Source organism: Labrus bergylta, chromosome 7, assembly GCF_963930695.1.
Source record: "Labrus bergylta chromosome 7, fLabBer1.1, whole genome shotgun sequence".
NCBI classification, from domain to species: domain Eukaryota; kingdom Metazoa; phylum Chordata; class Actinopteri; order Labriformes; family Labridae; genus Labrus; species Labrus bergylta.
The window spans coordinates 9,511,976-9,537,021 of record NC_089201.1 but is presented as its reverse complement, the minus strand read 5'-3'; the positions used below and the strand labels follow the sequence as shown (position 1 = coordinate 9,537,021).

At 38.8% G+C, this 25,046-nt stretch overlaps 1 protein-coding gene across 2 annotated transcripts in view; it reads right to left on the bottom strand.

The window, feature by feature from the left end:
* vps9d1 (VPS9 domain containing 1) overlaps positions 1-24,670 on the bottom strand; it is a 28,532-nt gene extending 3,862 nt beyond the window's left edge. Inside the window, exons 1-15 of one of the 2 annotated variants that reach the window (XM_020641136.3) lie at positions 24,536-24,670; positions 23,541-23,613; positions 22,827-23,021; positions 22,483-22,648; positions 21,138-21,249; positions 17,280-17,342; positions 15,836-15,888; positions 14,838-14,925; positions 14,675-14,760; positions 13,267-13,415; positions 12,199-12,549; positions 11,926-12,055; positions 8,790-8,995; positions 5,995-6,079; positions 1,843-1,947 (exon numbers count right to left, since the gene is read on the bottom strand). In XM_020641136.3, coding sequence (XP_020496792.2) covers positions 1,843-1,947; positions 5,995-6,079; positions 8,790-8,995; positions 11,926-12,055; positions 12,199-12,549; positions 13,267-13,415; positions 14,675-14,760; positions 14,838-14,925; positions 15,836-15,888; positions 17,280-17,342; positions 21,138-21,249; positions 22,483-22,648; positions 22,827-23,021; positions 23,541-23,613; positions 24,536-24,628 — 1,955 coding nt within the window. In that variant the 5' untranslated portion in view covers positions 24,629-24,670. The remainder of the gene's footprint in view (positions 1-1,842; positions 1,948-5,994; positions 6,080-8,789; positions 8,996-11,925; positions 12,056-12,198; positions 12,550-13,266; positions 13,416-14,674; positions 14,761-14,837; positions 14,926-15,835; positions 15,889-17,279; positions 17,343-21,137; positions 21,250-22,482; positions 22,649-22,826; positions 23,022-23,540; positions 23,614-24,535) is intronic. The other variant, XM_065956948.1, reaches the window with a different exon arrangement.
* Positions 24,671-25,046: the final 376 nt, after the last annotated feature.

Genomic DNA, 25,046 nt, shown 5'->3' with positions numbered 1-25,046 from the left:
GTAAGATTTGTAATACAAGTATCAAAAGGTAGGAAATATTGGGTAACAGTGCAGTGATGGATGGGGGATTGATATGTCGGAGGGAAAGTGATGAGGAAGGAGGTTTGCTCAGAGACAAGAGACAGAGGTCGGCTGGAGAGTTAGTCAACTCTGGCTGACCTTTAACTAACGAGAGCAAGACACGAGAGCGACTGGAGCAAGGACGCAGCACTGCACGGATAGACACAAAGACTTGAGTGGTTGGGAAAGGAGATAAGATGCTTATCCTTTGACTGTGGTCTGCAAACTTGTGAAGTTAACGTGGCGTTAGCTTTGCAGATTACCCAAATGTTCATGCTGAACTGTAGAATACAAAAATCTAACCGCAAACATTATGAACTATTTCATGAAGAAATGTACCAGAAATTTGGAGACTATATTATAAAATACACAAATCAATCCAACAATCCTTTTAAATTTTACATGACTGTAATATTATTATTTTAATTATAAATGTAGGCTTAGCAACAACATAACCCTATTTTGTCCTTTCACTGAAGGAGGTTGAACATCATGTGAAACTACTCTCTATTTAGGTAACAAACCAAAAACATCCACAAAGACTGCTCATTTTTGTGTGTTTATATTTGTTTGTACATCGTGAAACAGTCCAAGGTCTTTTGTTCATGTTTCACCTTCCCTGTACAACCTCCATGATGTCTACATTTACAGATGGTCAACCTCTGTTGACTTTATATGAAATGGTAGGAAAACCTCTAAATATAAGAATGAAAGACAAAAAGAACCATTTTTTTTAATTCTTCCATTTTTCCTACTTTACCTTTTTTAGGCTTTTAACCTTGACCAAAATCCCAAATCCACTGACAAATAGCTCCCCTAACGAATCAGTTTAAAGCGTCTTGGCTTTCTTAGTCACAGCCTTTTGGTTACACCCCTCCTTTTACTTGAACCCAACCCACTGAACTACATAAACATCCAGCGGGATTTTTTAAGAGAAGAAAAACCAAATCCCAAATATCCTGACATTCCTTAGCCACTGCCAATCTAACCAGACGACTTTCACAACCCACCGTTTTTTATTGCCACAAGTAGACCGCTTGGGTGTGGTCTGAACTCACATGCAATGACACCGAGTATATCAACCCGAAACAACCGGCCCTCCAGACCTGTCTAACTGGTCTGCTTCTCTTGGTATATGCTTGGTGATAAAGTACTGCATATGGTATTGTTCGAACGTTAGTATTTTAAGTTGAAAACAACATAACTAATGACACTAGTGAAATGTTCTTGATGAGCAAATTGTGAGCAGCAAGGTTTGGGGATGGTCTGGCAAATGGGAAAGCGTGACAATAGACCGTTTTCTGCTCTGGTGATGACTAGCTATTAAATCAGTGAAGCTCCATTTGACCCTCTGGTGTGCTGTTGCAATATGAGCAAGATGCACACTTTTACTTTCTCTGACTTTGTTGAAATCTGATATTTTCACCTCACATATGAAGAGGAATGGGAATGAATAAAGGCACTGTATAAATATCTTTTATGTCAGGTAAAGCCTTATTGAGATTAAAATGTATTTTTTATTGAAAGCCCTGAAACTCGGTAACCCCTCAATGTATTTGCAGTGATGACTTGTGTGCAAGCTGGCTAGGATTTCTATCAAGTTAACTGAAGGCACACTAGTTCTGAGTAAAAGATCATTTGCCAACTTCTTCAGATTTGGGAAACTGATCGTGCCGAAAGACGTTCCTTCGAAACAGTGACTAAACTCAGACATGTTTTTGTATGTTTGGTGCAAACAAAGGAGATGGTTATTAAGCATCTTTTTCCATCCTGGTGACTCACGCTTCATGAATGAACTCCTCCAAAGCGGCACATTCAGCCACCAGCTGAGGACACTGGCACCGCAGAGCCACGAAAGATAGGATTGGCAGCAGGTCATCTGCTCCGCTGTCAGAAAAAAGAGAGAGGGGGAGGAGAGGGCAGGTTCAGTAAAAGAGGAAAACAGAAGTAAATAAAAAGAGAAGAGGGGGGGAAGAGTGACAGTGTGGTGGCATGAGCTCCCAGAGGAACTGAATGGAAACTAAATCAAATGTAGCTCTTAATGGGATAAGTGTTCAGGGAGGGAAATGATACAGCTTTTTTTCCTCTCCCTGAGATCTTTTGGGAGGACAGATTGCAGCCTGGGAGATGATGACAGCCTGATAGCATTCTCCCTGTGTGCAGACAGTGACCATTTGTTTATCAGGACTCACACGCAGGGCTAACTGCTGGCTTGCTACTTTGCGTGAGAAGGTGGGTTGCTGGCCCTCGACTGACCCAGCTTCATGCAACTGGATATCCTGCTCTTGCAGGTTCTGGAAGGTTTGGGCAGGCTCATGTAACCACAGAGAGCTGGACCTCACATACACAGTCACAAGCCTGAATTAAAATCTCCTGTTTTCACTACTGCAAACACACACGTGGATCATCTCGCACGAAAAAACTGGTGTCTCTGCATTCCAACATCACAAAGCAGTCTCCACACATGAATAAATGCTGATTTCAGAAAGGAAAGTATGCTCTATTATTGGTTATGCTGTGATTCAATTTTAGTAGAGAGTACAACAAGTCAAGAAAAACTACAGAAATGGATAGGGGGGGAACAATTCTCAATAACAGGATACAGGGGAAGAGAGGTGACCAATTTCTCAACACAATAGAAGAGAGAAAAGAAAGGGATTTGGACAAAAGCGCACAAGAGAACAAATGAGCACCCAGTTGGTCAAGGACAAAGAACGATGAAAATGGAAATTCTGGTGAGAGATTAAAGGAGGGCAGGGAGCACAATACAATCTCACACAATCAAACACAGATTGTGTGAGATTGTAATTTAGTAACTCAGTGGGGGACAGAGTAAGTAGGCAGAAAGAAAATAGGAGACAATGAGGACAGCTTCATATGCAGCTAAAACGTAACATGAATTAATTACTTCTGAGTCTGTCTGTCTGTCTGTCTGTCTGTCTGTCTGTCTGTCTGTCTGTCAGGGGAGCATTCAAATCATTATTATGTCAGAGACTTACTGATAAAGAAGGGGAATAAACTCCCAGATTACTGATGTGTTGGTTTCATTTTTAGTTGGAATCACAACGTATCACTTCTATTTGTAGTTAAACAGTTATTCGAGGGCTGGTTTCCTAAATGAAAAAAATCAGTAAAGCTAATATAACATTATTATACACTGTCAACCAATTCTAGTTCTGACTGGAGTGTGTTCACTGCAATGATCTGCTACATGTGTTGTAGACAGTTTCGCAAACTATTAAGTCAGAGCCCACTCTAAAGCCTGGCTCAGACTGCAGGGTAATCGGGCCGATTTGAGGTCCGATTCCTCCTTCACGACAATCGTGGGACTGATCCCGACTCAAGGCTACTCGGAACCCATTACCTACCAGATTATCTTGAAGTATGTGTTGTATAAAAATCCAATCATAACGTGTTTTTATCAGGCCAATCAGAAAAGATATAAGCTCATAGCGAGATACTGGTGATAAGGCTATACAGGTTGAAGATATAGTTACTGTGGATTTTACAATAATCCCCTTTCAAAATGTATTTGAGTCCAAAACGTCCAATGACGATTAAGACTCTAGGAGCAACAAGACATTCTGGGGGGCTTCAGGTGTAGCCAGCGGTTGCTCAGGAATAGTGTAATTTCATGCACTATTTACTGTTTACAGTCTTTCAACTTGAAACACTTAAGATATTTTCCTTTTGCTGATATATTATGTGATCATTTGCAGACTTTATTAATAGAGATTAATCTGGGTCAGGTCTTGATGGAAAACACTTGGTGTGAGTCAGACACGCAAGAAAAGCAACCTATAAGAGATGGATTAGAAAGGCAGTCACACATGGAACTGTGCAGAGGACGGAAAAAATGTCAACTCTGGCAGATGGCATGCAGAGAAACAGACAGTTCACATAAGCACTCTTCAAGGAGCTATTAATCAAATCCAAAATCAAAAGTTCAGTTCACTTCTCAATGCTTCTGGCAATTGTGACACTGTTAGAAAAAATATTTATGATGAGCTCGGAGTGCCAGGGTTTTTCTTTGGAAAATATTTGTTCCTCTGAAATTCTGGTTTTGATTCACACAATTTATATTCGAGCCAAACTGCAAACACGATTACAGATTATATCCTGACATGTCAGATATGATCGCATTCTTGGTTTCTAAAAAATAAGTACAAAAAATCATCTTCTTCTCTGGTTCCGTCATGTTTGACTCAAACAGGTAACAAAACAAATTCCATGTGACGTGACTCAGGCTTCATTTCTTGGAACTACATTTAGTCAGCATGTTGTTTATTTCAACTGATGAAAAGTACACAAAGTATTCCTCATCATTGCATCACTTTTTGTTTTGGTTGTTAGCTTTGGCATGCACTGTGCATGGTCAAGTCTTTTACTCTGCCATCTCTGTTCACTTTACACACACAACGACACAAAGAGACATATATGGAGCAGGAGACAATCTCTCAATCTCTCTCTATAAAGAAGAAAACACTCGTGCATTTGATTAAAAGAACTCAAATAACTCTGAGGAGAGATATATTATGTGTGTTGTTTTCAGTCTCCCCCTTCTCATACTGGATGTTTGAGGGTCCCACTACATGCCCAACACAGGATATTTTTAACAGCATTGATTATGTGGACATGCACACAAAAAAGTCTGAAATTTAGACAGGTATCCACATGATCTTAATGTCAACTGTTTTAAGCCCTATTAAAAAGTCCTAACCCAGGACCGGTTCTCCAAACAACCCAGTAAATGCTTCTATTCCAGGTCTGAGATCCCCACCCACCGTATAAAAAATATTGGCTCTAAGTTTGTTTACTGTTGTGTTCAAAGTCTCAGTCTCTGCTTGTACAATATTGATGCAAAATATTTTCAGTCCATTAACTTACACATGAGAGTTGAACTAGGGGGTGACAAGTGTAGTTAGAAGCGCATCACTGCGCTTTCTCTCGGATGTGGTTCAGAGGATAATGTGGAGCCACAATGAGAAGATAAACAGCTTCCTCAGCTTCCATCTATTTGTCGGGGCTTCAGTCAAACTTTGTCAACACGGAACAATTTAAATTGGGTGCACAGTGCACTTTATGTTCTCAATTATGGGTGCTACAACATCCCACTGAGTCTTTGTCTGGCTCTCTGTGCATCATCACGGACTCCACCAACCTCAGCCTTTTTTCTACCCGAAGCCCCTTGTAGGACCCTGGGTCTGTTCCAAATCCAGACACAACGACCCACTTTTGGGCCTGGCCAGGAAGAGGCACTCAACAGGGGGCAATAGACCTAGGAGAGCCCCTGCTGAGCAAGCCATATCTGAGCACTGATGAGAACTGACAGGGTAGCTACCACAGCACCGAGTCTTTAAATGATGTTTGGGCATTTCAACTGGACGTTAGGACAGTTTTTCACTTTCCATCAAAAGGATGAAATCAATGAAGAGAAGTCTCTGATTATGAAGCGTAATTAGGGCTAGAGGAAAAAATGATCTCAATAGAGGGGTTACCATTACATTTACATCAACAACAAAAATAAACTTTAGATGCTCTTACTAAATATGGATGGGTCAAACTGACTCTAACACACGTCAAAAAAGTCTGCACGTCTGCTAAAGAGCATCGGAGAAAGACTTATTATTAACTTGAAACTGCTTTGTTCAGAGTTTTTACTTGTTTCCTTTAACTTAGAAAAATGAAAAAGAATACAGTTCTCTTTCTCTTAAGTGCATGTTGAGTTTTTGATGTTGCACTGTACAGTAGTCTTTCCCTTTAATCTATAAACTGTTCAGTGTGTTCTATCAGGTTTAAAGTGAAGATGGTTCTTACTTTCACCTCTTGAGATTTCTAGTAAAAAAAACTGTATTTCTGCAGACTAACATTCAAACCCCACTGCAACACACATCACTGAAGGAGTTTTCTTGTTGAAGGTGATGATTTACTTACATGGCAGCAGTTTTGGGTGTAGAGTCAACTTCATGAAGACACCTGTAATCCTCAGCGCAGGCACAGATCAGACGTAACGTCCTTACTGTAAAACAGAGAAGCTATTAACATAAACCCTGTGTACAATGTCTTGTCTAAAATCGATACCAATCAGACACAGCATTAAAACTAGGGCCGACCGATATGGAATTTTTGGGACTGATACCAATATCGATATTTGGGATTTAAAAAATCTGATACTTGTATATTGGCCGATATCTTCCTTAAGGATAGATTCTCAAAGCCGTTTGCTGAGGTCCAACACCCTACACCTTCCGTCTGTCCCAGACACATTTTAAGACTTGTCATGATTAGTGGTGTGCAAAACTTTGTAAATTAAGTAAGTATTGAATGCAAGAATGTTGAACAATAGGCTATTCTGATTTTTTAGACTTTGATCATTTAAAACATAATGGTACATTACATTAAAAACGATCTGGACTGCGAGTTCACTGCAGCGCTCTACACTTCTTCAGAAGGAACAGCTGTGAGAAGGAGGGGTGGATGGAGGGAGTGAGAAGAAAGTCACAACCTGCGCACTGTGCAGCTAGTGATGAATGCTTCGCTGACATTCGCTGAACAGCTGTTGCTCTGTGCTTTGTGCAGTGACATGCGCACCTAACCAAATGTAAAAAAATAATAATAATAATAATGTTTATACGCTCAACGTTTAGTGTTTTTTCACACCACTGTGTTTGAGGCCATAGCATCAATCCTTTGGAAGTCCCTGTACATCTTGTTCTTCTGACTCTGTTGAGTCTTTCAGAAAGCAGCTGAAAATGTTTATATATAAACAGGCCAATGGGTCAACATGTCCAACCAGTCTAACTATTGATATATGTTTAATGTGCTAATTATTAATCCTGGTCATAGCAGGATTTTATAATGTCGGTCCACGAGCTACTCTTTCGTTCCTGTTTTTATTATATGCATGTTGTTTTTTGTTGATGTAAAGCACTTTGTGACCTTTGTGCTATATAAATCAACTTTGCTTACTTATTCTGTGATGTCAGTAGCCACTTTCAACCAAATCATTTGCCCTGCCATGCAACAAACAATAGTTCAGGAAAAGTTTGAGATGAATGATAAAGAGTTCAAGGGGTTTCTGTAATCTTAATCTGAACCAGCATCGGTGGGAAGATCTGGAACAACAAGTCAGACTCTTGGAGGCCCATCTGCACAATTTACAGAGCTTAAATGGATCTGATGCTAATTTCTTGGTGCCAGATAAAACAGGATATTCATAGTAAGAGGATTCAATGGAGTCAATGCCTTAAAAAGGGTCAGAGCTGTTAGGACAGCACAAGAGGAACCTACCCAATATTATATAGGTGGGCTTTTAAGTTGTAGTTGATTGGTATATACAAGCAAAGAAAAGACACACTATCAGAATAAAATAAAACAAGAAATAAAACATAACAGTTAAATATCACATACATGTTTTTTTTATTGAACTTGGTAAATCAGCATATTCTTTTGATGCCCAAAACTCATGGAACGCCCTCCAGCAAACTCTAGGGATCGGCGTTCTTCCCTCTCTTCCAGAGTTTAGGAATTTGATTTCTAGCCCCTTTGTTGTTGTTTTTAATGGTTAATGGCACGCATTGATCAATCTCACATAGATGCATGTTCCAAATTCTCTTTAAATAAAAATCCAAAATAAGTGATTTTGTCTAGTTTGAAACAGATGCTTTGCATAATTAGTCTCAGAACATTAAAAAGACAGATGTCAGGCATCTGAAATGTTGTATCATGACTCATTTTTGCATTATCAAGTGATTTGGCAGACCGTGCACTCGACAGAGAGCGCGTTTCAACAGAGTGCACTGATCTGTTGGTCCAGCTTGTTCTGTTAGGAGAGCTGCTTGATTATTTTCCAAGAGAGCTAAGCTACCAATGACACTGAACATGCACTGTCCAAGGGCGAAAATTGTGGTGTATTCTGTTACTCCAGTATTTGTTTGTTGCACTGAGCTTAATATCAAACCTCTTCTTCTTGATTTCTTTAAGTGTTTTCTCCTCTGACCCAACAGAATTTACAGAAAGTCTCAGCTTCTCTCATGCAGCATGTGTGTTCTTCTGTTAGTAACTTCCCCACTAAGTGCACAAACAACTCAATTATTTGGTTCGCTAGGTGCAAGAGATACAAATCTTAATTTCTTAATACAGCTTTTTATTTAACCTCATCCTACTTCCATTTCTGTTGCTATGAAGCCAGATTAATATATTCATCTGGTTTTTAAAGGCATGTGTTGGTACCACATATGGTTTATTGGAGGCGTGTCCTAATGCCAACGTCCCCGAATGTGGGATTTGTCAACACAGATTACCTACCAATGGAAAGTACCAAGCGTACAACCTCTGTCTGTATGTTTTATAAATACAGATTTATATTTTTTTGTATTTATGCACAAAAATACTACGTTAGATTTTGTTGCAGTTGACCCATTCTTAGACTTTGGGTTTTAACAATTGTAGCGAGCATTGTTTGCTAAAAGTTTGGTGGTGCTGACATAAATGAATCAAAAGAGACTGAAGAGCCTCCCAGATGAACAGTCATCAGTTGAAATTATACTACTTTGAGTTTTAAGAAGTGTACGTTTCTGATGGCCTGTGATTGGATGAAAAAACATTTTATAATGCACTTGCATATATCCAATTTTGAAGTCCTTGTTTCAAAGCATAGCTTCTGAAACATTTCAAGTCAAGTACATACTGTACCATGAAGAGAAAAAAAAGTGCATAGTTTGACTCACCAATACATTCTAACTTTCTTTGAGGACAGCCGTCTGTAATGAGAAGCCTGAGTTCCTGAACAGCTGACTCGTAGGGGTAGGAACCTTGCAGTGTGCCAGGGTCTTTGGGGAATAGCTTTGAGGGAACACCAACATCTCCAGGTGATGCATCCCTAAACAGCTTCATACTCATCTCATAGGCCTGCTCCCTTTCCCTGTAGACTTTCCTGGGAGAGAAACACAAAGGTTGCCAAACTGAAAACCCAGGCAGAGAATACATTCCAACTACAGCGATTTATAAATGAGACACATGAAGAGGAGTGTTTGTGACGAAGCTGCAGTTTGACTACTGCTGACAGTAGTATCTATTGAATTTTGGTTTGGGGAAATAAAAAATGGCCGTGGCAGAGGATTTTAATTTTGAATGGCTTGTTTCGAACAACGTAGCAACCTCCTCGGCTGAACAATAAGGTCAATGTAGATATGCTAAAAACTGCAGGTCCTCAATTGGCCACTTGAAGCTGGCTGCATTTGAGCTGGGCTTAATTTAACTCCCAATTTTCCCAATTGATCTAACTTGTTGAAAGTCTTTTTTGTAAAAGGTGAGATTCTAAATGACACAACAGAGCAGCACCCAAAGAAACGTCCTACAGCAGCTTACATCAGCTCCATCATTTTCTCACAGTAAGCTGAGTGAGGTAAAAGGGACCAAGCTTAGAACACCTCTCTGAACTGGTTGCCTTACTTATAGATAGATATGTTTCTAGTGGACGTAAGGATCATACTTCATAAGAGTATTTAAACATCCACCTTCCTGTGTGCCGATGTGCAGTCTGCTCAGCAAGCAAGAGAAAGAGATTCTTTGTTTTTTTTGTTCTGAATTAAACACCATTATAAACCGATAGAACTAACAACTGTTTAAATGACCGGCACAATCCATTAAAAAAAAATTCTGTTTGCGGGGACTTTAAGCCATTACGCTCAGCCGTTTCATGAGTCTCAAGCCGAGCTGGGTCATGATGATAGCAAAAAAAACTATGTTAGCTTGTCCCAGAGGTAGGTGAACAAAGCCAAATACTGTCACCCGCCTTCCCACACCCAGGCAAACTATAGAAATGGACCCAAAGGGATGACCAAATTTCCAATATGAAAGAATGTCTTCGGGGCAGATAAGCTATGTAAATGTCAACTGTTAGGACTGTCAGCTGAAAAGACTCTGCCTTTCTACATTTCTTCAAAAATATATATAAAAAAAACAAACAGTTGTCCAACATAAATTCATAGCAATGACAGCATATTTGCCAATGGCATTGACAGATCAGCCCAGTAATATGAAAATAGGTTTACGTGTATTCAGGTATTTGTACCAGTAATGATCATTGTATTACATTTTCATCATAACTGATCAAACTGAATAAACTTTGTGGGTCATTTGAATTACAGCAGCACCACAATCTGGGAAGCGGGAGACATAGTTAGACTAGTACTGCCACATGCTGGTCACAGAGAGACGTTGAGCCACACTGTGTGTTAAGCTTACCTGTCAGGCTGAACCTTAGAATACATTTAAAAGGGTCTTATTAAAAGTTTGAGAATAGTATATGTGTGAACTCCTTCTGACTTCATGTGTACATGTTAGTGCAACAATTTCAAAAGAAGGTTCATAATTTGAACTTGTAAAATTAATGAAATAAACATGTTTTTTCACGTACATAAATCAACCAAATTTTTGGTTTCTTTAAAAAGGAGGTTTAAAAAGAGTTTTCGTCTGTTCATTGCATCACACAGAGATTTGTCTTCCAGATGTTTTGTTCTCTTTGGCTCACACTGGGTCATCTATTCAAGTTCTAGAAATGCTAGCTGAACCTTGAAATAGAAAAATGTTTATCAATCTCATCTTTGCCTAAACCCCAAGATTCAACCTTCATGCAGAACTGTAACTGCAGAGAAAGAAGATAATTTATATGAGTCTGAAAAATACATGGACCCTACATTCACACTGTTAGATGAAGCCTCATTTCACCTTAAGCAATCTCACATGTATATGTGTCATTAGAGTGGTAACTGCTGAGGAGGATGAATGTGAGGAAGACCTTGAGGTGAAAAGGAACCTTACAAACACAATCACTGTGTGAAACATGCTGAACAGAAGAAAGACATTGGAACTGTATTTTATATAGGGACTATTGTCAATTATGCTATATGGCAATATTGAAACATTTCATAGCACATGACAGAGTTTTGTATCCTGCTAAACTTTTTGAATATATTAACACAATTTATTTGTACTTATTTTGCAGTATAAGGTTATGATGGTATGGTTTAAGATTTGTTTTACATTCAGGCAAACTTACTTTGAAAATCTGGAAAATGAATGAATAAATATATTTTATTGTAGTGTCTGGGCATTAACATGACCCATCCCCCACGGAACTATTATTAGACACATTAGCTGAAAATCAATCAAATGTTCCGGGATTTCATTTAACCAACATCACAACAGCACCATTAACATGAACCATCCCCCAAATAATAACACTCCAACATCAAACAATCAAACACAGCCCCCCTAACACAAGGCGCAATAAATAAATAAACAAATACAAACAAAACAAAACAAAATACATTGACCTCATTTTACATCATCACTCCCAAAGAAAGTCTAGTTCCAGTTCCAGTTTCAGCTCTAGCAGGGTTGTAAAATTGTTTCAGTGTTGACTTGCAGTTTTCAATAAGCCAAATGAACCGAAAATGTTGCCACAACTTTTGATAATTTAAAAGAAAGGCTCAGAGTGGGGCCCTAAGCAGTTACCTGCCTTGCCTGTTGACAAGCAGCACCCCTGCAAACCCTTCACAGGAGACCCCACAACCTGATAGAATGGAGTCAGAGTCTGTGTATAATTGACAAACATAATCCTTTAATCAGAGTAGTCCGCAGCCAAATATTTTTGCTCACAAGAACTAAAGCATACAAAGTCCTCTATACTGAGCTGTGCTTTTGCAGAGTAACCTAAGGCCCCCGAGCCAACTAAGCTCTTCATCCCACTGAAGCACCGCATATCTGCTTCTCAAAAGCAGTAGGAAACCTCATCTGTTTATGAAAACACGATATAGTATGAAAACAGTTAACAGAACACAAGTATTAAGGATGTTCTACCTGAAAAGAGCCAACAGGACGTTCCACAGGGGCGTGAAGAAGGCTTCCTCTATGCTGGCGAGACAGAGGTCTTTAGAGGTGGCTGTGTTCAGGCACTCAAAGGACAGCAAACACAGTGACAGGAGCTGATCTGTAATATAAACAAAACAACCCTTACAACCATTATCATGACATTTAATGTAAAGTTTGTTTACATTTCATTACCAGAAAAACTTTTAAGGCACTTCCCTCGACTGCAAAAACTAACACATCCATGGTTTTTGTCATGCTCACCAATTGCAATGTGAACGTCTTTGACAATGGCCTTCAGGTGTTCTGTCAGAGCTCTCATCTCCAGGTTTTGAAAGCTTCCATCTTCCTGTCCTGACTGCTCACTGGTCTGCTCTAAATCTGAGCCAGTGTCACCTGTGCTGCCACGAGGCTCGGTCCAGTCCAACTGGGTCAGGAACTGTTCAAGATCTTCAAACGAGTTCTCCCGTTCCACTGGTATCTCTGTGCTAGACTCCTCCCCCTCCTCATCTTCATCGTCGTTTGTGTGGAGGTTGTGAGAAAGTGAGGGAGAAGAGCCAGTGCTCTGGCCACCCACTCTACTGCCCACAGTCCTGGCTGGCTTCCTTGGGGTCTCTGCAAGGTAAATATAATTTTCACATACACAAATGTGTTAAGGCTAATGTCCCACCTGTTAGTTATTGTAATAAATGGTGACTTTCCCTCCACAGTTACTCAGTGCTAATGCATCTTATCATTACAATATTATCGAGGTAATTTTTTTTACTTGAGGCTGCATTGCCCTTGGATGTGAGCCATCTTATCACTCCACTGTTATGGTGCAAAGTGAAATATCTTAACAGCTTTTAGATGGCTTGCCATGTTATTAGCCATAGAAATGAATGGTGCCCTGAATGTATCCAGAATACTCTGGTTTCATCATTTATGGTTCCTGAAAAAGGTCACATGCAACTTTAAATATGTATACAGTATATGGATGTATGTCAGGTGTGAGCTACAAAAATGTTAAGCTTGCTTTGAAGTCTTGGCTGCAAGAACAGCTAAAGAAGAGCTGAATGAATATATGGGTTTAACTTTAAAGTTTGTCATCCTCTTTTAATTATCTTGAACATTTTCAGGAGTTGATTTGTGAAAGAAGACTTCGTTTTAGTGTATGTCTGGTATTAAACCTATTTACTGTGATTTCACCATTTTGTATTCTTAAATCTCAAAATAATATCTGTAACAGTAGTACTTCAGGTATTCTTCAGATCAGTCTTTGCCTTTGCAAAAAGAACAAGATCCTGAAACTACAATTTAGTGATCCTCACAAACTCCCAACTCTGGCCCTACCTGGATGAAGCAAGTTGTGAGTGCTGCGAGAAGGCCTCAGCTGCAGGTCAGGACTCTGAGGCAGGCCTTTACTGACGATGGGGTAGAGTCTGTTGTAAACCTTGTACTGGTGTTTCCTCAGCAGCTTCACCACGGGGTGGTCAGATCGACTGAGGGCACAGTGTAAGTGAAAGTCAATAAGATAAATGAATAGATGTCTACTCAAATCTATAGTTTAAACATTTTGACTGTTTCTCTAAAAGGAATCCATTTGTGAATGCACACAAACACGTTCTCTCTCTCGCTCTCTGTCTTTGTCAGACAATAATTTGGCATTGTAACAATCCTGAGTAATAGTCTATCTATCTTTCACAAAAACTCATGGGAAACAAAAACTTCAACCATCATGATTTGACAGGACTGTTACATCAAAAGCAATCCTGAGTTGACCTTTTGAACACAAAAAATTGGATTAGTGGTAAAAAAAAAAAAAAGAAAAAAGAAGAAGCTGTTATTCAAGTTCCTTTCCAAATAAAATTACTGCTGAGTGTGTACATTTGGTAAATGTTTAAGTCTAAGAACTCACCAAACAGATTAGATATAATGGCATCTTTATAATGTCTACTGACTCAGTGCTTTTTATAACTGGGGAAGGACATTTCCAGTGGTTAAAAGCAACAAGATCTGCTGGATCTTGGAAAACCTCAGGAGACCATTGCATTCCCCTGTTCTTTTGTTTGGTTTTGTCAGAGAGAAGGCCTGAGGCCTTGGAGATATTTGTTTTCTGTCGACTGCACTCACCCATGGCAATAATTCAATTGAGTAACTTCAACCTATTTTTTTTTTTTTGTGGTCTCCAGTCTTTGAGGAGGAATACATGACCCCACACTCATTTGTTTTTTCTATGCTTGTCCCTGTGTTTTCTTCAGTATTTGTCCCTTGCAGAGCTTAAAGACGGCCGACATAGTCCTACAGCTAATGCTACCACTACATGTTACAGTCTACTCTGATTTGGTGCTGCAACCGTGCAACATGCAGTCCCATAACAAAAAGTGACTGTTCACCTAGCAGCTGTGACTAAAGTTGAATATCGTGCTCCAGTTAATATCTGCTTTTTATAATTCTACTACTTCTTACATGTGCAAGGGGGAAACAAGTGTTCAAGCGGTTCCTATTTTTTGCAGCAGTATCAGTCCAGGATTAAGTTGGGTGAGAGAATCAATACTTTTTTAATTATGTTTTTGTTCATCATCTTATGCTGAACATGTTTATTAAGGTTTGCTGCTTGTGTGGGCAGAGATAGTTAACAATATTCTTGAAAAAATACTTACAGAGTGTGGATGTAGCCTGGAGCACAACTACCAACATCACAACAACATATAAATATATGAATATTGATATATATAATGATTATGTTGCAGTCAGTTACCTGAGAAGGTAGGAGACAAGAGCCGACACTAAAGTGATGTCATTTGGATTCTTCCTCATGTTGGCTTTCCACTGTTTGGGCCAGTCCTAAAATAGACAAACATGTTCGTATGAATAACTTTCTGGCAGCCTTTATCTAATATTTCATATATTCATAAACGTACATGGTCTTGTTCATATTCCAGGACGTTAGTATAGAGAATACGCTGCTCTTGTTCCTCTGTGGTCATTGCTCCAGGAGCTGCAAATCTCCTGTAATGTGAAACATGAATCCTTCATCATTGTATGCACATTTATAAATACAGATCATTTGTTTACAATTTTAAATGAATATGAATATCCTTAACCCTTATCCTTCCAAGATAATCAACACAAAGGCATTACTGGCTTTGTCCCCTGATCTGTAACAATAAACCACTGTCAGAAATAATCATCATTACCAAATGTTAACTTAGTTCTTCTCAAAACATCATCAGTTAAAAAACTAATGGCATCTTAAAAAGGATTATGAAAATTTAAAGGTTAAATAAACGTGTTAATTATGGCAACAAAAACGTACCTCAGCGTTCTGTGGATAACCCAACTGGTAGAATTACTCATCTGGGCATCACTCTGTGCTTATAGATATATTTGAAGTAAAACAGCCAAAGTGACAGTAAACCTTCATATCTGTGTTGCTCTAAATAATTTCTAAAAGAGACGACAGCCTTTCCAAGAATTTACTCAATGCCTTAGGTTCAGATATCAACACCAATATATATTTCCAGAGTTTCTTAAAGGAGCCTTACATGTGCACTACTGGGTCACTATGGGGTCGCTTCAACATAATTATCAAGTTTAGAAAACCTAGTACAACATAACTGGCATCAATATTCATGAAACAGCAAATACACTGAATATAGAAGACAATTCTTTAAGATTAATTATTCAAAAAAGTCAATTACAGTCCATTTTGTATTTATTTAGATTATATAGAAATATCAGCTCAGCACACATTACCCTTGAAGTTATGTTGAAGGAGCAGAGTAAGAGCTAGATTTCTGTTTAAAGGGAGTTTAAGAGCGCTCATCTATTTTTAGGAGCTCAGAAACAGATGGCAGCAGCTAAAAACAGAACAATGTTTGAACCTATTTGAATGTTTTTGTAGAGAATCGTGGCGTACCTGTTGGCCTCTTCCTGCAATCGAAGTCTCCTCTCCTCCATCTTCCTCTGGAGCTAATGTTTCAGTAATCATTAAGGACAAACGTCTTAACTTCATGGTCCTCACATTGATCAGGTGTAGGTTCTTATGCCTTTGTGTTCGAATAAGGAGCTTCTTTAGCATTACAACTTTTGAAGGACGTGAAAAATTGTGTGTGTGTGTGGGGAGGGGAGGGGGGGGACTCTGAAACTGTTATAGGCCAAGAAAATATACAACACTAAAGTGCCTCTATTAGATTCTGTTTGACTGAGAAACCAGTGAGATCAATAAAGCACTCTGAGTTACAAAAGGACTATTTCTAAAATAATTTTCATTATTATTATTATTCTCGAGAAATCATTTACAATGACGTCGAGAGTACAATTAAAACGAATAAGAGACAAAAAAAAAGACAAAAAACAACTAAGACAAAATACATAGATAATAAGACCAGAAGAATAAGCAGTAAGCAGGCAACTACAGTTAATAACATTTACACTCATGAGTACAGTGAGCTGTGATCAGGTTTTAAATTGACCCATGGTAACCATTGTATTGAGTTTGAATGTGTTTTGTATTGTGTTCCAGGTGTGTGCAGCACAATAGGTGAAGGATGTTTTCCCAAAGTTTGTTTTTACTCGTGGAACCGTTAACATTAGCCAGTGAGTGAGATCGAGTCTGATACTGATTATCAGCCCAGATTAATAAAGAAGTGATGTATGCTGGTAGATTACCCGCAAGTGATTTATAAATAAATAGCAGCCAATGCCGTTCACGTCTAACTGTTAGTGAAGGCCAACCAACTTTATCGTACAGGATGCAATGATGAGTGGAATATTTGTCACCAGTGATAAATCTGAGGGCGGAGTGATAAACTGTGTCTAATGATTTTAGGGTGGAGGCAGAAGCATGTCTATAAATGACATCCCCGTAGTCCAGAACAGATAGGAAGATGGCTTCAATTATTCGCTTTCTACTCACTAAAGGGAAGTTCACTTTGTTTCTGTACAAGTATCCAATTTTCTGTCGTAGTTTAGTGGTTTATGTATCAATTTGAAATTTAAATAAAAGGGATTGAAGCCTGTGCTACAAAATCAGAAATTCTTAAGGGCCTTCTTCTTTTCCAGGACTGCGTGCATGTATTTTATAGACAACCAACATTTAAACAATGACTAAGGCCATAATGTAAGCAATTAAATAATGTTTAAGTCATCATTTCAAGAAAACCTACAAACTAAAAATCTTCACTTTCTAAATGCCTGAAATGCCAGAGTCCATATTAAAATAGATCATTCTCTTTGGCTCTTGTGTTTCAGATGTGGATCATGTTTGTTACCGATCCCTTCTGAGACACACTCACAATGCAGAAGCAAGAAAAATCTTAAAACCAGTGAAAACAGGGCACAATCTCACGACAAAAGGATACAGCATCCTGTCTTGCTTTGGCTATGATGAGGTTCTCCATCATCTGCCGCTGGAGAGAGAGTGTCTGCATTGGAAAAGAGGAGAGGATATACATTTATCTGTTCAAATCCAATTCACTCAACCAAAAAGAAGGTTGGAAATTAATGCGCGGATTTCTTGGTATTACCAGGAGAAACAAAAGGTCAGGCGGTTGCCTCTGGCATTTGGAGGTAAAAAAAAATAAAGTTAGATTTGTAAAACCACTAAATACATACAATCCCAAATTCCCATATCAAACCGGGGTGAACTTTTAAACAAGGGAGTGACTACAAGTGATGTCTTACAGCTGAAATCCAGTATTTTTAATCCTGGGTCCTATTTATGTGTTTTGGAATCTAATTTAACAATTGGTACAAAAAGTTTGGCAACTGTTTCAGAAAGCAAAAGTTGGTTTAAATGGCTGCAATGTTATCCTCAGAGGAAAATGAGCCCAACTAAACAATGTCCATAAAACTTGGAACTAACTCACAGAGACAGCAGCAGACCTGCAGCTTCTGTTTTAAAGGTTGAACAAATTGCTTTTGTCAAGTGAGTGCAGTGGCTTTTAACAGAGCCATATGACTGCTCTTTCTGGTTTAAAAAAAGAAGACCTTAGTCTTGACAAAAAAGGACTCTCTGTATGCATCATTTCTACAATGTTGTCTAACACTTAGAATAATAATACAAGTCTATCAATAGCAAAAGAAATAAGCAGTGCAAGTGGATGTACCGGTACTTTAATCTGACACAATGCCCTGATGAATTATTTTCAGACATTTCAGCCTGTTGTGCAGCTGCTGTCTGAAATAATCTACAAGAGCAATTCCTGATTATTTTGTTGGGAACCCAAAAGCATGTCAAAATAGGGCTGAGGTTTGAAAGTATTAGAATTACACTTAAATTTAAGTAATCTACCACCGTGTTACATTTTGCAGTGGAATGGGAGCCAACAAATCTGCTAACTAATTATTTAATTATGTATTCATTATATCATCCGCTGCAACAACGACCCAGAGACTGCATAAAGTCAACACAGTGACATCTAGAGCAAGTATGGATCACCAAAGAAGTTTCTAAGCTTGCAGACACCATACAGGTAATTTGCTGTACAGTCAGCCCACTGAACTAAAGGTTAGACCTGTTCGCTCCTGCAACGCACTAAACTTAAACTACTTCAACAACAAACAATGCAAAAGAAATATTACATGACAGGTCTGTAAGGTTCCTGCTCAACAGAGTCGGGACGTGGGAAGACAATGCACGCATGTATGCATTGTTTTAGAGTGACTCAGCGTCAATTAGCAAGCTGATAAAAAGGTTTACCTTCACAAACTGCTTCAGTGTTTTCCAGAAAGTACGAACCTCCACCTGACGCCGAAACATTTTCCTGATCTGAGTAGAGTTACCATGAATAAAAAAATATATAAAACAGTAAAACAAGCTGATATCCGGCGAATTCTTCAACTTAATGATTGTTTGAATTAGTAAATATGTTTAACGTAACATTAAATTACATGTCTCGCTTACTATTTTTCGTTGTGCCTAGTTTCAAACTTCACTAAAGAGATAATTACGACGAGAGGAGAAATGTTTCTGTTTAACTGAGACGTATGAGACCTAAATAACAGGAATGGTAGAGCGATATCTTATCATCCCACTCCTCCTGGCTCAGGTAGCCTATTCATTCACCGACAACAAGCTGCAGCAATCTAACAGCATCAACAGAGACACCGGACCAGAAATACGACCACACGGACTTCAAAATAAAAGCATACAGGATGTTGTTGAACCCCGTTCAGATTACACAATGGACACAACTTTTCAAGAATATCGAAAATAACTGTCATCTTATGTTGCTTAAAAATATTTGTGTGTCAGATAAGTTAATTATAATAAAAAAGGAGGGACTTTCAGACTTTTATTTCCATGGGTGAACAGATTCAAAGTATTTAATAACAAGCAATACATTTATATCAAGGACACGATTCCTTTAAGTTCATACAAATTAATAGGTTTGATTACTATATATTTTTATGTAATGACTTAAAAAATGTATATTATGAGTATTTAGGCTTCACAATATCAGTGGCAGATCCAGGGGGTTGGCCTGGGCCACCCTTGAAATCTGATTGGCCCACCCAGGTGCCTACCAAAACTCCTTAACCCCAAATATCAGCCTTGTAAGAGGCGGGACTCATGTTAGAATCAACTATTTAGGCTGTGTTTCTACAGGCTGCTGGTAGCTTTCTTTGCATTTAATGTGGTATTTAAATTGCGACTGGACTCCCATCATCTTTTTCAGTCCTTAAAGAATTCAGCTTAGACACTAGAGAAAGAAATTTAAATCAATGCTCATATGTGCGAAACGACACTTTATACCACCTCTGCATAAACGGGTTCCACATTTGGGCCACTCTAGTCAAAAAAGTCTGGATAAGCCCCTAATGAATACAATTATTTAAATCAATCAATCCATATGAATGACTGTGGTCAAACGAATTCAGACAAATATATAGAATTTATTTCCAATGAATAACTTAAAAATATAGAATTTATTTTATAGGATACTTGCACATTCCAGATGTTTGAATATTTGACACTGTATATGTGTTGATTGCTGTTAGGACATTGATGCAGAATGATTCAACTTCCAGGTAAATAAAACACTGCACTTCATCTCACCTGTTGAGAGTGGCTTTGTCTCTGTAGTCAGCTGTACATTAAATACAAGCTTTGAATCAGATAAGGGGCAGTATACTGCAGAAACATTTAGAAAGTGTGCTTTACAGGGCATAACATGAAGGCTAGACTGAAGGGTACTTCCTCGTTTCATCACTCTGTCACTCCCACTCATTTTCACTTCAGTTACTTTTCCATCTTGTGCAATCAGGGAAGAATTAGACGCCACAGAGACAAAAACTAATGGTGTGTTTTATGTGTTTTCATCCATAAACACGACTGAGACTCTACAGCCAACATCTTAACGTAGCATTTTCTATTAAGCACTGGACACAAATACAGCCAGGGCTAATTTTAATGTCCCTAGCTGTGCAGGCGCCTTAAATCAGAGTAGTCATAGTATTTCTTATTTCTCAGCTTCTGGACTGAGGGTTTTTTCTCATTTCTCTTCTCCTCTGCTTGCACCTTAAATGGGAGTGACAAGAACACAGAGGAGGAAGGGATAAGAGGAGAGCTGCAGTCATGTGCACCAGCGTCAGAGAGGAGCAGGTGAACAACAGTTAGATCTGTACGCTCTATAAATCATCTGTCTCCTGCTGTGCCACCGGAAAATGCATACTAAATATCTTGATAAATGTGGACCCAACGTGCCCCATACCACCTACGTATAAGACCTTGAAATCTGATTTGCCGTCGCAAAATCTAAATCTATGATTTTAATCAGAGGCGGGACTTTAGTACAAGTCAACTATTCTGGCTGTTTCGACAGGCTACAACCTGTGCACAGAACACTGTCATTTTGACTTTGCACATACATCTTTGACTTTGAGTCTCTAAAGAATCAAGCTGAGAAGGTTTAGCGGTACATGTTGCCAAATTGTGTTACTTACATATTATTAGTGGGGATAGAAAAGGGTTAAAAAAAAATGCATTAATTTGTGTGCCCAAGGCGGGCCACCCCAGTTAAAAATGTCTGGACAAGCCCCTGCCTGTATTTAAGTCTGTCCAACTGTGATCAAATCACTCAGACAACATGTTGATACCTGCTGTAAACAGGACTCTAGATATCAATGTTAGTATCTTCAGCTGAAATCCAAAAAAAATATTGGTCAGAGGTTACAAAATGTGTTTCTCACACAAAAGAACAAACAAAGACACATACCAAAGACGTCTTCTGATAGGCCTGTCCCGGAGTAAGCCGTGCGAGACGAGCTTCATAATTGGCTTTTAACTTCTGGTTCAAACGTGATGCTTCTTCAATCGGTGTCAGCTCCCTGGAGTGTGACATACACACATGTTACAAAAAAAGCAATATGTCACTTAAAGCCGTGTCAACGAAAGTCTCTAATCAACATGGCTGACTTTGTCATAAAGAACTCATAAAGCAAAAAGAAAAACACACACGACAGCATTGAAATAAAAATCTGCAAAAAGAGAACATGTTTCAGTTTCAAGTGCAGGTTGGATGGATGTGTTTAAAATCCAGTTGAAATGCACCACCTTTAAGGGTTCTGGGTTTCCTAACACAATGAAGAGTGACATTTATCTTGCAGCCAAATGTGCAAATGTGATATTTCAAGAAGCCAAACACAGTCAAATGTTTTGGATGTGTCCAGTGATTAGACATTAAGGGAGGCACGAAAAAGCATCCTTAATACAGTCCTCCCCAAGAAATGATCCTTTGGATACTTTGAATGTATGACCCATTATTAATGCATATTCTTAGCATTTAAAAAAGTCTGCCTGCTGACTACTTCCTGAAGCCCCATTAACACAGCAGGGAGTTCAAAATATGAATCACCTTCATGTTATGGAAAGGATAACTTTTTCCTTACCTTTTCATGAAGATGCGTTCATTACATTAAGTTATGAGCCAAGTAAGCCCAGAATATAACACACTGTTTTATTTAAAATAACCACATTGATTTTCTGTTTCCTATTTCTTTAAAGTCTCACCCTGACGCACTTAAACCATGGTTCAAACTTTACATTTTCTACATTCCAATTTTCTATATTTTTGGAAAGGAAGGTAGAGGAAATAAAAAAAAATTGTTCTGATGTACTGTATGTTAAGTAATAAAACTGTTGTCCCAAAATTAAAGAATTTAAAGAAACGTTCATTCAGGCATCAGCATATCTACATGTTGTGGCAGCAGGATTGAGTTAAATCTTATTGAAGGATATTTTTGCCACTATACACTTAAGACTGATGGGATTTATCCTTAGGCAAGGAAATCAATCAGAGAGAGAGGGGGCAACAGTGTTGAATCCTTGGAACTTGAATTAAAGAATAAAACCTTCTAATTGTATTTCCAACCACATGCCTAAAATTGAGATAACTGAATCTAAGCCATGAAAGAGTAAGATTCTTTGACCTGATCTAGCTGAAACTCAGAGAGACTGATTCTAAGAAATCTCTGTTATCTGTGCTGTGTTGTTCTCTGCAGAGAATATCTATCATTGAATGGAGCAACATTTGAACTCCCTGATAAAAACTGGCCCCTTACTTCTTGCACGCGTCCTGTGACTCCACCGTTTGTAATCGCTGGAAGATTTCAGGAGGCAGAAACGGAGAGAGTTCCCCGCTACCATCTGACATAACCCTGCGGTGCCCTGTCTTCTGTGGGCTGGTCGCTTTACACCCTGCGTCCACAGGAGAATCACATGGTGGGACTGTGAGAGCAGAGATGAAACAGAGAGACACAAAGAGTTGATTGGCTTACTGGACTCGATCATGTAGCTTTACATTGGCTAGCTTTGACTTGTGACCCCTGAGGCAGGCTCTGTGTTAGCAGTGATTGCACGGTATGTGACTAGAAGAGGTGGCTCTGATTAAAGAGGATGTATTTACCTGTGTTTAAAGCAGTGGCGGCAGCAGTCTGACGGGCTTCTGATAGGCTATGAGGACAGACCGGGGGAGCAGAGACGGAGTCAGCGTGGGTATCGGTGTCAGCGCTTTTTCCCATAAATGACTTGGCTCGCTCCAGACATTGCTCTGCCAGCCTCAACATCCGCTCCACCTCCACCACCACCACCTCGCCCTCCTCTGAGGATGGACCAGAGAAAAGGAGAGAGAGACATGAGAGAGTCAGGAGAGGTATTTTCAAAAGTCACTCCTGCATGATATTTGATATCTAATTGAATTTGGTTCAAGTAACAAGCAACTGCTGAATTCTAGCTGCTTAGTTCACATCTGATTAGAACGACTACACAGCGACTGATAGAATGATAGATGTCATGGTACACAGCGGCCCTATTTTAAAAAAAAATAAAACATCAGCTCATGAGACAAAGATAAAGTATTTCATTATTCTGCGCGTCCCAAACGTAAGGAACCACTGCTCTTGATATTCAATACTCCATTATCCTTTCTTTGGATTTTTTTCGATGAGCAAAGAGAAAACAGCACAAGACAGTTTGATTAGTAAGCTGCCTTGTAAAGCTTTTTTTTTAACTATTGCCAAGTCTGTAGGGTATGCAACATAACTGAAAAAGCCATTGAGAAACAAATCTTGAGGTTAGATTTGCGATCGTTGGGCTAAATAAGTCACAACTCAGACCCTACTTTGTGATCCCGCCTCCTCCAAAAGTTCATGTGAGATGTAGTTGATAGTTCGGAGGTATTCACAGTAGGCTTCCTGCAGATAGACAACAAGCATGTAGTATCTTATTACTATCATTATTGTATACAGTAAACATGACTGCAGCCAATAAAAAATAGCAATAGTCCCAATTATAAAAGGAACTTTGCCCAATCACATTTGCATACACTTTATTAATCAGTTTGCCATCGGCTTAAAATACAAATCTCTAGAATGGGACTTCCTGTTTCCAACAACAGAACAAGCTTTACTGCGTATTCCTTATCTTTGAGATGCCTTACATTTCTTAGCTTTCTTTTCTTGACAGTCCTTCAAGTAAGTGTGTGAAGCTAAGAAAGAGGCGAATACCTTTAAGCCTTCTTGTTTAGTGTTTCCAGACATTACATTATTTCTCAGAGTAATAATTCTTCATCATTCTGTTGTGATGAAGCAGCCTGGAGAAGTCAGCTTATAAGCAAAGTGAATATTTAACTTCATACTAGTGTTATAGTTCTAATGTAATAGTATCATGAATTTATTATGACAGAGTAATGCAAAAGCATGGTGCTCATGAATACTTTAGCATTAGTAAGAACTCAACACAAGCAATGAATGCACTCCTGCTTTTGGAAAACAACCTATTGGTTTTAATTGGAAGAATAGTAATAATAATAATAACATAATAGTAATAATAATAATAATAATAGTCAGTGTTGAAAAAAACTTGACACATGTAATTACAAATTCACCGTAGTCTTTCTCTCTATCCGCTACTTTATTATAAGGTGTTTGCTCATCACAGAAGGTGCGTTTACGGACCGACCGCAAAACAGGACACAACATCCTTAAGTGACAGATTAGATAGCTAACCCACTGACAGCTCCCGCCCCTCTCCGTCTGTTTACATCTTTACTGTCAGTTTCCTGTTGGCTTAAAATCTTCCCTTCATCATAACAAGACAAGCGGTGTACAACCCTACCTTAGGTTTGTTCGCTCCGTCCAGCTGTATGGCAACTTTTGCCATTTTCATGGCATTTTGAAGGGGCTTTGCCCCACTGTCAACCGCAGCCATGGTCAGACAGATCCCCTCCTTATTCTATTTCCTTGTTTTTTATGTGAGATTGACAAACCAACTTGGAGGCTCATTACCGCCACCAACTGGACTGGAGTATTAAAGGGGCTATAACAAATAATAATGGATTAATTCATAGCACATAGGTTACATTATAGACGAAGTCATCTTTATGTTTACTACTGACCTAATCTAAAAAGCTCAGTTTGAAGAATAAATAATAAAGCAGCATTCATACTTGTAGGCTTATAGAATAGAGTAGTCAGTGTCAACGAAGATGTCGAAAGAATGGAGATTTTTCTATTGGAAACTTTTCCGAGTTCGACTGACTCTTGACAAAACATTTCGACCGGTGCGGCTCACACAATGACAAATCTTTTTTTTTCCATTTTGGTTGCATTGACTGATTTACTGACGT